General features: G+C 51.9%; 1 protein-coding gene across 4 annotated transcripts in view; it reads right to left on the bottom strand.

Annotated features, from left to right (window-relative positions):
• Positions 1-13,877, bottom strand: part of Myo16 (myosin XVI) — a 524,759-nt gene that overhangs the window by 215,861 nt on the left and 295,021 nt on the right. For all 4 annotated transcript variants that reach the window (XM_078016333.1, XM_078016334.1, XM_078016331.1 and 1 more), the window contains exons 14-15: positions 11,070-11,175; positions 4,750-4,867 (exon numbers count right to left, since the gene is read on the bottom strand). In XM_078016333.1, coding sequence (XP_077872459.1) covers positions 4,750-4,867; positions 11,070-11,175 — 224 coding nt within the window. The remainder of the gene's footprint in view (positions 1-4,749; positions 4,868-11,069; positions 11,176-13,877) is intronic.

Below are 13,877 nucleotides of genomic sequence, written 5' to 3'. Positions count from 1 at the left end.
CAGGTTTTCAATTCTGCAAATATAGCCATGAAATTGTCCCAGCTGCACTAAAATAGTTTGGAAATCATAACCCAGAGCTCAGATGTCCTGTATGATCACTAAGGACAGAACTCAGCAGTCCTAATAAACAGAACATGGGGCGATTCCACAGCTTGTAAAGCTGTCCTATAAAGAGGACGTTGAACCGACACGCTGTCTGGGACGCCTGGACAAAACGGACTGGAGACCACTGAGCACACTGGCTTTTCATGGGAACCGTGAGGTTTCAGGTGATGACCCTGCTCCAGAGGAAGTCGAGCGACTGCCAGAGGCTGCGGAGCTGGAGGCAGAGCCAAGGCCAAGCCAGGCTGCTCCAGGACTGTGCTCTCCAGCTCCCCCAGCAAGGCGGGGACCCAGGCTCCTGCAGACCTCCCCTCTGGACCTCCCTGATCTGGCACTGCACACACTCTGGACAGTGAGAGTCTGACCGTAGACCCCCAGTCTCCACCGCCCTTCTCTAGGAGGCTGCATGGGGACGAGCAGGAAAGGCACAAGAAGCCACCCCTGCCCCCAGGCGCGCTGCAGGACACCCTCTGAAGGCCCTCCTTCCGTGCTCGGTGGCTTGGTGCACAGCCTTCTCTTCCCACTGTTGCTTGAGAACCGTCTGGTGGGCATCCCAGGTGTGCGATGGAGGAACAGAGGATTCCGCCCGGAAAGTCCATGGTCAAGTGAGACTTGGGACTCGAGGGGCAGGGGCCACAGGGCGCTAGGGCGATGATGCCCTGTTGGTCGCCTGGCAGTTGCTTCCTTCCCGGGGTGTGTCCCCCTAGGAGGCAGTGGAAGCAGACCACCACAGCTCTACAGGAAGGCGGAGACGGTGGCCATCAAAGGTGGCTGCTCTGAGCAGCTGGACCCCGCCCAGGGGAAGAGGCGAGCTCAGTCCAGCTGCACGGTTGAGAGAGAAGGAGGGACTGGCACGGGCCCCACGACCAGTCACCAAGCCTCAGTGGTGCCAGAGCCCGACTCTGTGGCCCAGCTGTCCCACAGGAACGTCTCTCAAACTGGACCCGTGCAATCTAGGACGTGGACACTGTGGACAGCGGGGACAGGAGCGGTTAGGCTGAAATAGCCAAGAGCCACGGGAGTATGGACCTTGGACACTGGCTGAGCATCGAGAAGCTGGTGACTTGGAGGAGCAGGTGGCCCGGGGGTGGGCCTCCGCTGGGCCTCCGCTGCACCTGGAAGAGGCTTCTCCCCAAGACTGGAAGAGGCTCCTCTCGCGTGAAGGCAAGCCCACGTGCTCCCTAAAGGAAGCCCAGCCGTGTGGACACTCTGGTCCTGGGAGGAGAACGGGGGACGTGGAGTCCACCACATCGCCACGCAGGCTTCACCATGGCCCCTCGTCACACCACGGGGACCTCTGCGCTCTTGGATGAAAATCACAAACCGTGAAGGGTAAGAACAGTGGCCCAAGTCTCAAGGGAGGGGTCCCGGGGCTGGGGGACCTTCTTAGCAAAGTTCTCCTTATGGTCCTCAGCTGCCTTCTACAGACCTGGCTGTGGGCAGAGCCAGGTCAGTGCTTCTCAGGCTGCCCAGGGCCGCGCACACCGTGGGTTGGGAGCAGGTGCTTTGTTAAACCCAGAATCGGGAGGAAAAACACACTGGGCCCAGAGCCAGGCTCAATGCTATTTATCAATTAAATTACTCCAGAACGGGAAGAGTCTTATCTACTGTCGATGTCTCATAAAACAGGGCTTTGTATCTTCTGTGTCATGGTGCGTGCTCATAGCCCCAAAAGACTGTTGGCATTAAATCATAAAAGTGTTAAAAACAGCAACGGTGAGGAGGAAACATCCAGCATCTCCCAGCCCTAAAATCAGCAAGGTATCACTCCCCGGCCGTAGAGGGGCAAGAACTGATCACCCAGCGGGTGAGTGGGTGCCCTGAGGAAGCAGAGTCTGTCCTTCAACCTGCGCCTCGTGCACGTGGCCTCTGAGCCGTGGCCTTGCCGCCGTCTGGAGACCTGTCGAACTGAGCATTTAAAACTCACAAGACCCGAATGGGAGATCACTCAGAATGGCTGAGCCTCAGCTTTTCAGGAGAGGGTCTTTATAGTAAATAGTTTAAAGGGGTCACACGTACAGCTTCTTAAAGTGGCCAATACTTTTTTCCTGAGCAGTGGCAGTATTCTCCCTTAAACCAAAGATACTTTGGAAGAGTGAATTCTTCCCCCAGGCTTGGCTGCAGGCTGAACTGTGTCCCATCTCAGGACACACCAAAGAGCCCAGCCCCGCTACTGGGACCTTATTAGGGTACAGGCCACTGCAGGCCACTGCAGGCTGGGTCCGAACCAAACCAATGTGATTGGTGTACTTTAAGGAGAGCCAGGGTGGAGGCCATGTGTCCACAGAGGCAGAGACCCGTGCCTGGCAGCTGCAGCTGAGGAACAGGAGGATGGGTGGCAAGCGTGAGACTGAGAGGAGGCAAGGAAGAGTCCCCCTGGAGACCAAAAGGGCCACATGAGTCATGGCCCCACTCTCAGAAGCCAGTGGCTGTCACCCCTGGGCAAAGAGCACTGGGTCGAGCAGCTCTCTTGATGCCCAGAGGCGCCCCTTGCCTGGCCAAGGTGTGGGCAGGAGGCCTGCGTTGGCCAGGGCTGCGTGGGAAGGGCACGCTCCACCTTCACCACTCAGCAGGACCCCGGGGGCCTTGGTGACAACATGTGGTGGGCAGGCACAAGAGGGCCTGAGACTCTGCATTTCCAACCAACTGCCAACAGCGCGGGTCCTGGGGCCACAGGCCTGTGTGGCAAGGGGCGGACCCCTCACTCTGGAGCCTGCTGTCCTTGGGGTCTTCTGCCCACTGAGTCAGCATGGCCACACCCACCTCAAATCTCAGAGAGGAAACTGGTTGTAAGTAGAAGGCAGGCCTGTCCTGTCCATGGAGGGCCAGGTCTGCAGGCAGGTGGCCTCGGGACCCGGTGCTGCAGACCCAGGGCATAACAGCTCTCCTGCTGAGAAATGGAAGCTCTGCCTCTGGCTTCACATCCCCAAAGAAAAGTCCTCTTCTTTCTCTTGTGTGCACGCCATTTTCCAGATTTCACTGAGCAGAAATTTGATCTTCACCTTCACTTCCAGGCGTTTAGATTACAGTCAAGATGAACCTTTCTAGTAGGGGATGGAGGATGACATATGGTTTGGACGTGAGGTGTCCCCCAAAAGCTCACGTGTGAGACAAGGCAAGAGGTTCAGAGAAGAAACGATGGGGTTGTGAGAGCCTTCACCCAATCAGTGAGTTAACGACCTGATGGGACTGAGAGGTAATCAAGGCAGGTGGGACGTGGCTGGAGGAGGTGGCATTGGGGCCGTGGCTTTGGGGTCTCTGTTTGTATCTGGCAAGTGGAGTCTCCATCTTTTTCTGCTTCCTGATGGGACTTGCTTCCCTCTGCCGCTTCCTTCCACCATGATGCTCTGCCTCACCCTGGGCCCAGGGGAATGGAGCCTGCTGTCTGTGGATCGAGACCTCTGAAACTGTGAGCCCCCAGGTAAACTTTCTTCCCCTAAAATTGCTCTGGTCAGGTCGTCTAGTCACTGCGGTGAAAAGCTGACTAAAACAGGTATCTTGAAAAAGCTAAATGCAACTGAGCTCTTTAAAAAATCATTTATAATTAGTGAATATTTGCATCCTCGAAGATCTTATAAAGTCCCTCCAAGATTAGGCATTCCACTAACGATTGTATTTGTATTAATTTGCATGATTGGAAGGAGGTATGATTCCAAGTGGAATCTAAGTTAGTTGAAAAAAACCTCTTTCCAGCATGGAGGTTAAACCCAGGGGCACTCTCATCCAGCCACATCCCCCAGCCCTTTATTTTCATTTTAAGACAGGGTCTCGCAAAGTCACTCAGGTTGGCCCCAAACTTGTGATCCTCCTGCCTCAGTCTCTCTACTGTTGGGATTGCAGAATGCACCACCACTCCTGGCAAATTAATTGAATTTTAATGAGAATTTTTCATAAAATACACATAATTATTTAAACCAAGCAAGAGACTGGTTCTGTGTTAAGTTTTGTTGGGTGATTATTTTAATGTTTGGATTTGTTTAATTCAGTCTTTCTAAAAGTACAGATTTGGTTTTATTCAAAATGGAGTTCACTATGTGTTAAAGAAATCATATAAAATTGTGATTTATGTAAGTATCTGAGTTCCCTTCTACATGCAGCAAGTATGAGTCAGTTACGTTTAGTTTGGTTCCACATTTTATAGATTTACATTAAAGGCTTGAAAAGGCGGACCCTGCACGTGAGCATATCTCAGACTCAGGACCGGACCTTGCAGGCTCACAGGCTCCCCCGGCCCATTATCCCGAGTCTCCACCTAGTTCTAAAGCAACGAAGCTTTGCAGGGTTGGCAGGAGGTTTCCAACACATCTGCGATGAGATACAGATGCTCTCCTCTCTGGGATGCTTTATGGACAGCTTCCCTCCACTGGGTACCTACTTAGAATGTGACAGAAAGTAGCCAGGCACAGTGGCACATGCCTATGATCCCAGCAACTGGGGAGGCTGAGGCTAGAGGATTCGAAGTTCAAGGCCAGCCTGGGCAACTCAGCAGGACCCTGTCATAAAATAAAAAGTAAAAAGGACTCGGGGTATGGCTCAGTGATAAGGCACCTCTGGGTTCAATCCAAGTATGGGAAAAAAAAGAGTGTGACAGAAGGTGACCATGGATCTCCAAGGTCCCGCAGGCTCTGCCTTCCCCTGTCCACTCACCTCCAGTCATGTGCTTCTTCCTTTCACAGAACTGCAGCTCCGAGTACTTGATGAAGCAACTGGACAGATCGTTGAGTGTTGTCCTGGCGTGTCCAAAGGCTTCCAAGATGCATGTGACCTGCAGCAGGAGGGAGAATGTCACCCATATATTCAGAGTCTAAAAATGAAACAGGGGAGCTAAGTCGGCAAAGGGGCAGGAGTGTGCCATCATCTCACAGGCTCCACACTTCCAACATCAGGTGGACGTTTTAAGGCTACTTGTTCCTCAAATGCAAACTGTTGGTATGTGATGCCTCAAATTTGTGGCCACAGTTAATAAAATGACACACGGATGGTACATTCACACCTGTCGGGAGAAAAATCACTCACACTCACACTTAAAGGTGATTCAAAAATTTAAACTTGACCACTAGATGGGATTTGGGGCCTTGGAGGGGAGGCATGAGAATTGAGACAAGCCCTAGTTGGGCCTTATTTTTAAACAATAAACTTACGCGAACACTGGCACAGATTTCTTTACTGTCCCCACACACTGTTCAACCAGAGACCCCAGTAAGCCTCCCCTGACTGCAGTTTTGCCCCCTTCCAACAGCTTTCTCCCACAGAACCAGGAACACAGCATCCGGGCGAGGCTGTTTCTTAGAGCACCTGTGATGGCCACGGTGCCAAGCCTTCTCCAGAAAGTGACCATCTAAAAGCCTTGAAGAGCATCTTCCTCAAGACAGGAGCAGGGTAGGCGCAGTTCCCCAGCCCGCCACAAGAGGAAGCAGCACCACACCCATTGCTGCAGGCCGCTCCTCTGTCCCCTGTCATTTCTGGTGACGGTACATTTAAAGAACTTTACTATGAAAATTTTAAAAATTCTTAGAATTTACTTTTTAATTTCCTAACATCTGCTGTACTAAGGCATTTATTTCTCCCAGCAGTATACTACATTTCCAAAGATCATAAAACCACACTTCCGTGCTAACCATAAAAGTGCCCAAAGTTGGGATAATGGTGAATGAGGTCTGTCAAGCCATCTGCTTGTGACGTTTGTAGTTTTGGAGTTCAGCATATTAAATCCTTAAAAACTCTATGCCTGGGTGTACACAGAATAACCGTATTTCAAAGACCATCAGAAATAACTTGACAGCAAGCTATAGAAATGTTGTCCAAAAAAAGTTGAATTTGTACATGTCAGTCTCTTGATTTTTATTTTTTTATTTTAAAAAAGCCAAATGTTAAAATATATAGCTATATATAAAATAGTGAAATTAATAATGGCAAATGGATAATATTGGTTTACACAAAATTGAATTATAATATTGATTACACAAAAGTCACAAAAATAGGATGAGACTTTGAAATCACTTTGGTTCTTGGTTATTTTGATTTGGTATCTGATAATAAAGTGATGTTTTTATCTTTCTATGGAAGAGCATTGTAGCTCATTACACTTGTGCCCAACAGGAGTGTGAGTGATGGGTAAACAGAAGTGCTTTGGGACGTCTCCCTATCCCAGCTCAGGCAGTGACGGTCATGCCCTTGGGCAAGTCCCTTCATTCCCATGCACCCTCCCTTCTCTGACACACGAGTAACTCCCTCCTCCGATGGCTGTGAGGTCCTGTGTGACACCCTCAGCTTCATGGCGTCTGACACCCAGTAGATGTTGGACAAACGATGATTTTGTTTTGTTGCTGGTTTAAACCACTGCAGCCAGGTTTCCTCTGTGCTTACCACGTGGCCGTGCTCCAAAGTGAGGTGCGTGTGCACACAACACGCCCCCCATCCTCACAGCCTGGGCCTTCCATGCACAAACAGGGACACAGAATAGTACCCTTCTCCAGCCTCAGAGCTGAGTGCTGCACTGGGCCGGACCCCGGTCACCTCCTAGGACGGCCCACCTAGCCACACAGCACAGGGCGGCCACTGCTGCAGTGACACAGGAGACATGCCACACAGGAGCCAAGGTCACTGGAGTCAGGTAGCAACCGTGACCACTCATGCAGTGCTCACCCACTGTCCCCTGCTGTCCTGTAACTCAAGATTTAAACACTAATAAGCTCTGAAGAAGCCAGTGGTTTTCATATTCAGTTAGCCCCTTGGCCAGTAGGTGGCACTAAATAAATACCTGAAGAGACTAAGAAAACAGAACGGGCACTGTACCACTGCTGGCCTTTGACTTTTAAACAAAATAATGAGAACGCCCCACAGTCACCGCATCTGAAACAAAAACACAAGTGAAGGAGTCCACGTACGGATCCCCATATCTAAAGACTCAAATTTCATCGGCCTCACTTTTCCCTGCTGTATTCCACCTACTCCAACACTCCATCGTGAGAGTCTATCCTCCTGTGGCAGCAGCTTATTTTATTTTCTATAAGTAAAAATCCATGGCCTCCTTAATAAAAAGCGATGCCTCCAACAATCAAGGGGAGCCAGGCGCCGCACTCTGAGTTGCTCAATAAATGCTTTTCAAAGCGATTTAAGTGGAATTGAAGGGGTTTTTTACAGTTTAAATTCATTTGAAACTGGTGAGAAGTTCCAGGCAGTTTCTTTCCAAAACATGACGTTGCTGTTCCAGTCATTCTAATGGCATGGAAAATCCCCTGCTCTGATGCTTGAGGACACACACAGGGGCCGGGAATCTGCACCCTGCTCGGCGGATCTGAGCAGATCTGAAACTGCACAGGGACAAGACCAATGCGTGTGGCCTCAGGTTCCCACCCTGCACCAGAGGACACAGAGGGAGCCTGGTGCGTGCGCTGCGAAGGCAGAACCTAACCGCCTCGGCTTCTGACAGGTGGCACCTGAAGTCTAAGGCTGAAGTTCAGACACAGCTACGGGGTCCCTAAACCTAACAGGTGACCTGAAAAAGATTTCCAGTCTCATTTCCGGACCTCAGCGCCAGCCCCTCCCTCACCTTCCAGTCACCCCCACAGCCCCCCACCCCCCTTCTCATGATGTTGGGCTGTGACTGTGGCACTGTCCAGGGCAGCTTGCTTCCCACCCCTCCCTTTGGCCCTCTGCCCCTGCACTCCTCCAGACTCCCCTCCTGCGTGGGCTCTCAGGGGCCACGGAAGAAGTTTCTGTCCAGGCTTCTCTCTACCATTTTTTGCTTCATTTTCTCTGCCACCTGCAGCTCAAAATAACCCAGTGCTGCTCCCCTCGTGCCTCTCTGAGACCCAGGGCCACGCTGCCGCTCTCCGTGCACGGCCATCCTGGAGGAGGGGTCCTGTGTGCTGAGGGCACCCCCCATCCTGGGCAGCTCTGCGCACACCCACAGGAGGGCCCAGGCTGCTGCTGGCTCCGTCCGCCCCCTCTCGGGCTCACCTAAGGAAGGCTCCTGGACTGAGCGTGACCTGGATTTCAACTGCCTGGGAGACGTCACCATGTGGCGGGGGAGCTCCTTCAGTTTTTCTTCCACGGAGGAAGCACTGCCACCTCTCCAATGTACTTAATTTCACCAAACCCTTGTAATCCCCAAGATTTTCAATATGTTCATAGATCTATTCCGCACTTGCATTTGATCCCCGGACACATCCTCGGATGCTTCATAAAAACTGGCTGATTTTCACGAACCTCTCCACTGCTGATTGACATTCATGTGGTTGAGAATTTAAAGGGAAACAAACTCTGTATTGGACAAACCCTGGTAGATATACAGAGTGTAACCGCCCAAGCCTGGACGATGGTTTTCCATGAGATTATGAATCATTTACTGTGGCATCTGTCATGGTCATGAGGAATGAATAAAATGAACAAGGGAATTAGAGGCAGTTGGACTTGGAATTTGCTGACATTATGGCCCTGGCTCCCAGATGCTGGTTTGGAAGAGTCATGCCCACCTCTGCCTGGGGAGAGCAGCTCAGGTGTCTTCCCTTGAGCTGGCGGCAAAGCCCCTGTCCACTAGGCATCCAGAGGGCAGTCCAGGACTTTCTCAGCCACACCCTCACACTGTCATCTTAATGAAGTTAGAGGGGAAACTACTCTTCCCTGTCCTTCCTATGAAGTCAGCTGTGTTGCTTCCATTGGTTAACTGTGCTCTTGTCATAACTGTGCTGCTTATTCATGCTCTGACATTTCGGTATTGGTAATCAGCACATGAACAAGTTAACATATCTGAACAAAGAAAACAGGCTTACGTTCTTCTTCCCAAGTTGACTGCAGACATTAATTCTGAACTGTGTTAGAGAATGATGTGACCCTCAGTATGGTACGAGCTCAATAAATGGTCATAAAGTTTGTGGGGTTTTTTTGGGTACCAAGGATTGAACCCAGGAGTATTTAACCACTGAGCCACATGCATAGCCTGAGTTGCTGAGGCTGGCTTTGAACTTGGCAATCCTCCTGCCTCAGCCTCTTGCACCACCACGCTCTGCTAAATTGAAGTCATTTACGAGCACACCTGAGAGTAGGTAAGTAAGCCGCAGAACTGATTCGATATGCATTCTTAATGAGAGTCCAATCTCCAGACTCAGGCTGAGCTCAGGAATGCATGAGAGTAGATTTAAAATGTTAAGACTTAGAATTAAAAGGACGATATGTAATACTAATCCATGTATTGAACAAAAGTTTCTCTCGCTTCTCCACGAGGGATAGGATGCTGTGCATTTTTGGACATTCCTGAGTAAACGTCTCATAGTGGAAATCACCGCCCTGAAGCCCTGAAGTGCCAGCTGCACAGGCAGGTGACATGCAAGCACACAGCTCGACGTTCGCAGCCCAGTGGCTCAGAGCAGTGTTTGGGGGAATGATCTAAAGTCACGTCACACGGAGCCCGCTGATTTATTTCTAGCAACATCTCTCCCTGGGAGGTGCGGGAGGAAGAGAGCACGGTTTTGACATAAACATGCCGTGGTCTCCTGCCATCGGTCTTCTCTACCGTCCCTCGTCTATGCCAAAGTGTTTTCCCCTGTGTATTTCTCAGGTTCTCTCCCTCACCACCTGACACAGCCCTGCCCCGTGGCAGGGTAAGACAGCCAACAGGTACTGGAAGCTAACAGGTACTGGCTGGACGAGCCAGCAAGAGACTGGGTGAGTTCCACTGTGTGCAGAGTGGCTTCCGTGTAGGCTGAGGACAGGAGAGTCACACCCCAGGCTGGAGGAGAGCTCACAGCCGTCGGGAAGAAGGCTGGGCCGTGCCTACTTAGGGAGCTTCGTGCCCAGGCAACAGAATCTGGCGTTTTGAGAAGTCACATGACTGCAGCTCACAGTCCAGCTGCCCTCCTCTTGCCATGGACAGTGTGAGTGGCCAGGGGCTCCCCCCCACAGCACAGCAGTCCTGCCAAGTCCAGCCTGCACCTGAGCAGGCGGGGCTCACCTCCTCACGTGGGCCTTCTCCCTGGACCAGTGCCCTCTTGTCCCCTCCTCCTAGCTGAGGGACAGGGCCCAGGCCCTGTCTGACTCTGGCAAGCACAGCTGTCCTGCCCTCCAAGAGTGGCTCCTGGGACCTGCGTCAGAGGATCATCAAGAACCAGGAAGACAGGGAAGTACGCGGAAGGGCCCTGAGGCCATCCATTGAGAAACAACGGCATCAACCTGCGATGACCTGAGGGACGCCGGATGGGCAAGGGAGCCAGGACGGTGGGACACTGAGACTTTGTGCAGAGGGAGAGAGGCTGGAAAGGGGGTTGCTGGTTTCTGGCTGCAAAACTGAGAGGACGACGGGGCCATGAGCTGCTTCTTCCGCCTGCTGTACCACGAAAGCCCCGGCAGCAGAACTTCCTAGAGCCGCGTAGCAGCAAGAGGCGGGGGGGACGATAGCGGTCGGGCCTGGGCACAGCTTCCGAGCTTCACTGTGAGGATCCCTCCAGCTTGACCTTCATGCCAGGCTGTGCTCTGCGTCCTCCTCGAGGCCTGCTGGTACCTCGGAGGTGCAGAGCGGGTGAGTCTCCAGGGCCATGGACCCCACGGCCCCCCGGGCTTCCGGATTGATCTAGGATGGGCTCAGCGGTTAGGTTCCTCACCGCCTCAGCATCACTTTCAGATACCTTGAGACTTTATCATCAGTGCTCGAGAATCCTCAGGTCAGTGTCCCCGAAGTTCCAAGCTGGCACTTCCTACAGGAGCATCAGTGTCCCCTGACTTTATTCTAAGTCCAACCATTCAGAGCAAATATAACAAAAGAATACGTTCAAGATATTTTAAATGCACTAAAAATAAATGTTCACTTGAACATTAAGTTGCACCAGGGCTTAATCAGGTTTTTCCTTTCCCTTTTTATCCTTCCCCAGTTTCGCCTCCTTTTGCCCGTGATAGCGTCCCCCCGATTTGTGACACCATCCTTTGCTCAACATGCCCACTCACGCGTCTGCCCAGCCAAAGCAGCGACTTACGTGTTTAAACCTGGCGTCGAATGCGGCCCTGCTGGAGTCAGACCTGAAGGTCAGGTGCCGCATGATTTGCTTGCTGGCCTCCGACTTGCCAGATCCTCGCTCCCCACTGAGAAAACAGGGAAAAGAGGTTCACTAGTTCAGAGAAGGCACTGAAGAAATTAGATAACCAGAGGTGACTCCAGACGCAGAGATGGCAAGGAGTGACATAAACATGTCCAGTGACTCTTCATTGGACACACTGGCCTCAGACGTCTGGTGGACCTACGCGTGCTGTGTGTGGACGGTGTCCCAGACGTCCAGGCTACAGATGGAGGTGCCCTAACTCCTCTCCCTGTGACCCACCCAGCAGAACCACAGCCCCTGCTGCAGCAGAAAGGCTCAGGCTGCCTCAGGAGGGGCGCAGCAGGTACGTCCCCTGTGTCTTGAGTGACAGCGGTGACAGCCGTCTAGAGTGGGAAGGGCATGTGTCCCAGAGCCGTGGGGTGCTGGCCTGGGGAAGCCATTGAGTCTCTCTGCACCGCCCAGGGAAAGTCGCGTCCTCCCCAGCACGTGCTCCTCTCCCGGAAACAGCCTGAAGCCGCAGCCACTCCTGGGACGTGAGGTCTTGGACCCTGAGCCGCCAGCCTGGCCCTCCGGAGGTCCTAGGGGGGAACTTTCCAGGTTCCCCGAGTCCAGGTGGTTCTCTAATTAGTCCTCTCCTCTAACCTAAGGAGAGCCGTCACCCCCAAGCTTGCAGTTTATGATGACAACACTGACGTCCCCACGTCCCTCCCTAGCTTATAGCATCTCTCCACACTACATTCCTGACACCAAATGACGTCAGATCATCCTGAGGTTCCTACACAATCATGACCAAAACAGCCCGGTATTCAGTGACATTATTTATGACTCAGATGGAAAATTCATATATATATTTGATCACTGAGCCACATCTTTGGCCCTTAAGAAAAAAATTGAGACAGAGTCTTGCTAAGTTATCAAGGGCCTTGCTAAGTTGGTGAAGCTGGCCTCAAACTTGCCATCCTTCTGCCTCAGCCTCCCAAATTGCTAGTTATTACCGACATGCGCTACCAAGCCCAGCTCACAGAAAAATTCTAAAGTCCTTTTATTAGAACTTTTGCAGGCTTCTGTAAAGATGGTTTTGTTCTAATGGAGTTGGTTAAAAGGCCTGTTATGGTTTAGATATGAGGTGCCCTCCAAAAGCTCACGTGTGAGACCATGCAGGAAGTTCAGAGGTGGAATGACTGGGTTGTGAGGGCGTCCACCTAACGAGTGCCTTAATCTACTGGACTGGGTCGGCTGGGTGTGCTGTGGGCAGGTGAGGTGTGGCTGGAGGAGCAGGTCACACGAGTCGTGCCTTGGGACCTGTATTTTGTCCCTGGTGAGCACAGCTCTCCCTCTCTGCTTCCTGATGGTAATGTCCAGACGTCCTTCCTCCCCACATCCTTCTGCCAAGATGTTCTGCGTCAGCTCAGACACAGAGCAATGGAGCTGGCCACCTGTGAACCGAGACCTGAAGTCGTGAGCCCCAGTAAACTTCCCTCCTCTGTGCTGTTCTCCTCGGGTCTTCTGGTCACAGCAGTGAGAAACCTGACTAAAGCAGAGCTTCTGCCAGAAAAGCCCTTAAGTCCCACATCGTTAATGAAAGTCTCTATTCCCCGCATCCGAACCTTCCCTTAACGTTTACTATTAGAACCTCAAATTTTCACAGGACACCCGTTCAGGAGTACTCGAGTCTTGCTCACCAGGTCTTGCTCACCAGGTGGCAAATGCCACCTCCGGGACACAACATGAGCACAGAAGAGTGTGTAAGCCGCTTCGGCGACTGAATTACACAGGATCAACCCCACTGGGTGGGGTGGAGAAGGCCTCTGCTCTAGACAGGGGGGCTGCGGAGGGGTCAAAGCCACATGACAAGGCACAGTTTTGAGAGAGAAGAGAGAAGGGCCACCATCAGAACTCCCTGTGAGCTCAGATCTGGGCTTGGTTCTGCAGGCAAGGACCCGGTGAGGCTGCTTGGAAACTTGAGAGAAGAAACAGTAGATGTGGCATTATTAATCTTAGAAAATGTCCCAAAGGAACACTGGTTCTATAAGTTATTATCAAGTTTCCCAGGAGAGAAATTCCATAAGCAAATACGTGCAGAACTCAGGTTGAACAAAGGGAGCCCGCTGTTCCAACAAAGGCACTGGCTGGGAATCGTGGACTGTGTCCTGGCAGACCCCAAAGAAGGGTGGTCACTGGCTCCTCCCTTGCCTGACCCAGCACACCTCGGACCCATGCTCATCACGACTCAGGGACAGCGGCTGAGTGGTCTGCTCGAGAACTGAGTAATCAGTAAGAATCTCAGTCACTTTGAGTATTTGTGACCATCATTTTAGGGAAAATCAGTAGGGCTCTTGATGGTCCCCTTGGGTAGCCATGGGAAGTTGGGATGCACTCCCTTCTGGCCATACAAGGGGTTTAGCTTGTTTAGGCTCAGGATAGCCTCTGAGCTGGCACCGTGTAAGTGCTCAGTAAATAGTAGTTATCGATGTCAGTGCTATTCCCCACTCCCCACCCTCTCATCAACTTACAGTATTTCCTACGTGATGTTTAGATGTGTTTCCCTTTTCAATAAAAACCGGGAAACCCAACAGGAAAGGAGACAAAGGAGAGCTGCTCCATCAGGGATGGGTGAGGGGCCCCAGCCTACGTCTCTCATCCCTGGAGCTCTTCCCAACACAGTGTGAAGACTGCTGTGCGCCATCTTGGAACCTAGAGCACTAGAGCTGAAACACATTCATCAAACCCTCCAAGGGATCTTTG

The sequence above is a fragment of the Ictidomys tridecemlineatus genome, chromosome 6 (genome assembly GCF_052094955.1).
Source record: "Ictidomys tridecemlineatus isolate mIctTri1 chromosome 6, mIctTri1.hap1, whole genome shotgun sequence".
NCBI classification, from domain to species: Eukaryota; Metazoa; Chordata; class Mammalia; order Rodentia; family Sciuridae; genus Ictidomys; species Ictidomys tridecemlineatus.
This window is presented reverse-complemented; position numbering and strand designations above follow the sequence as displayed.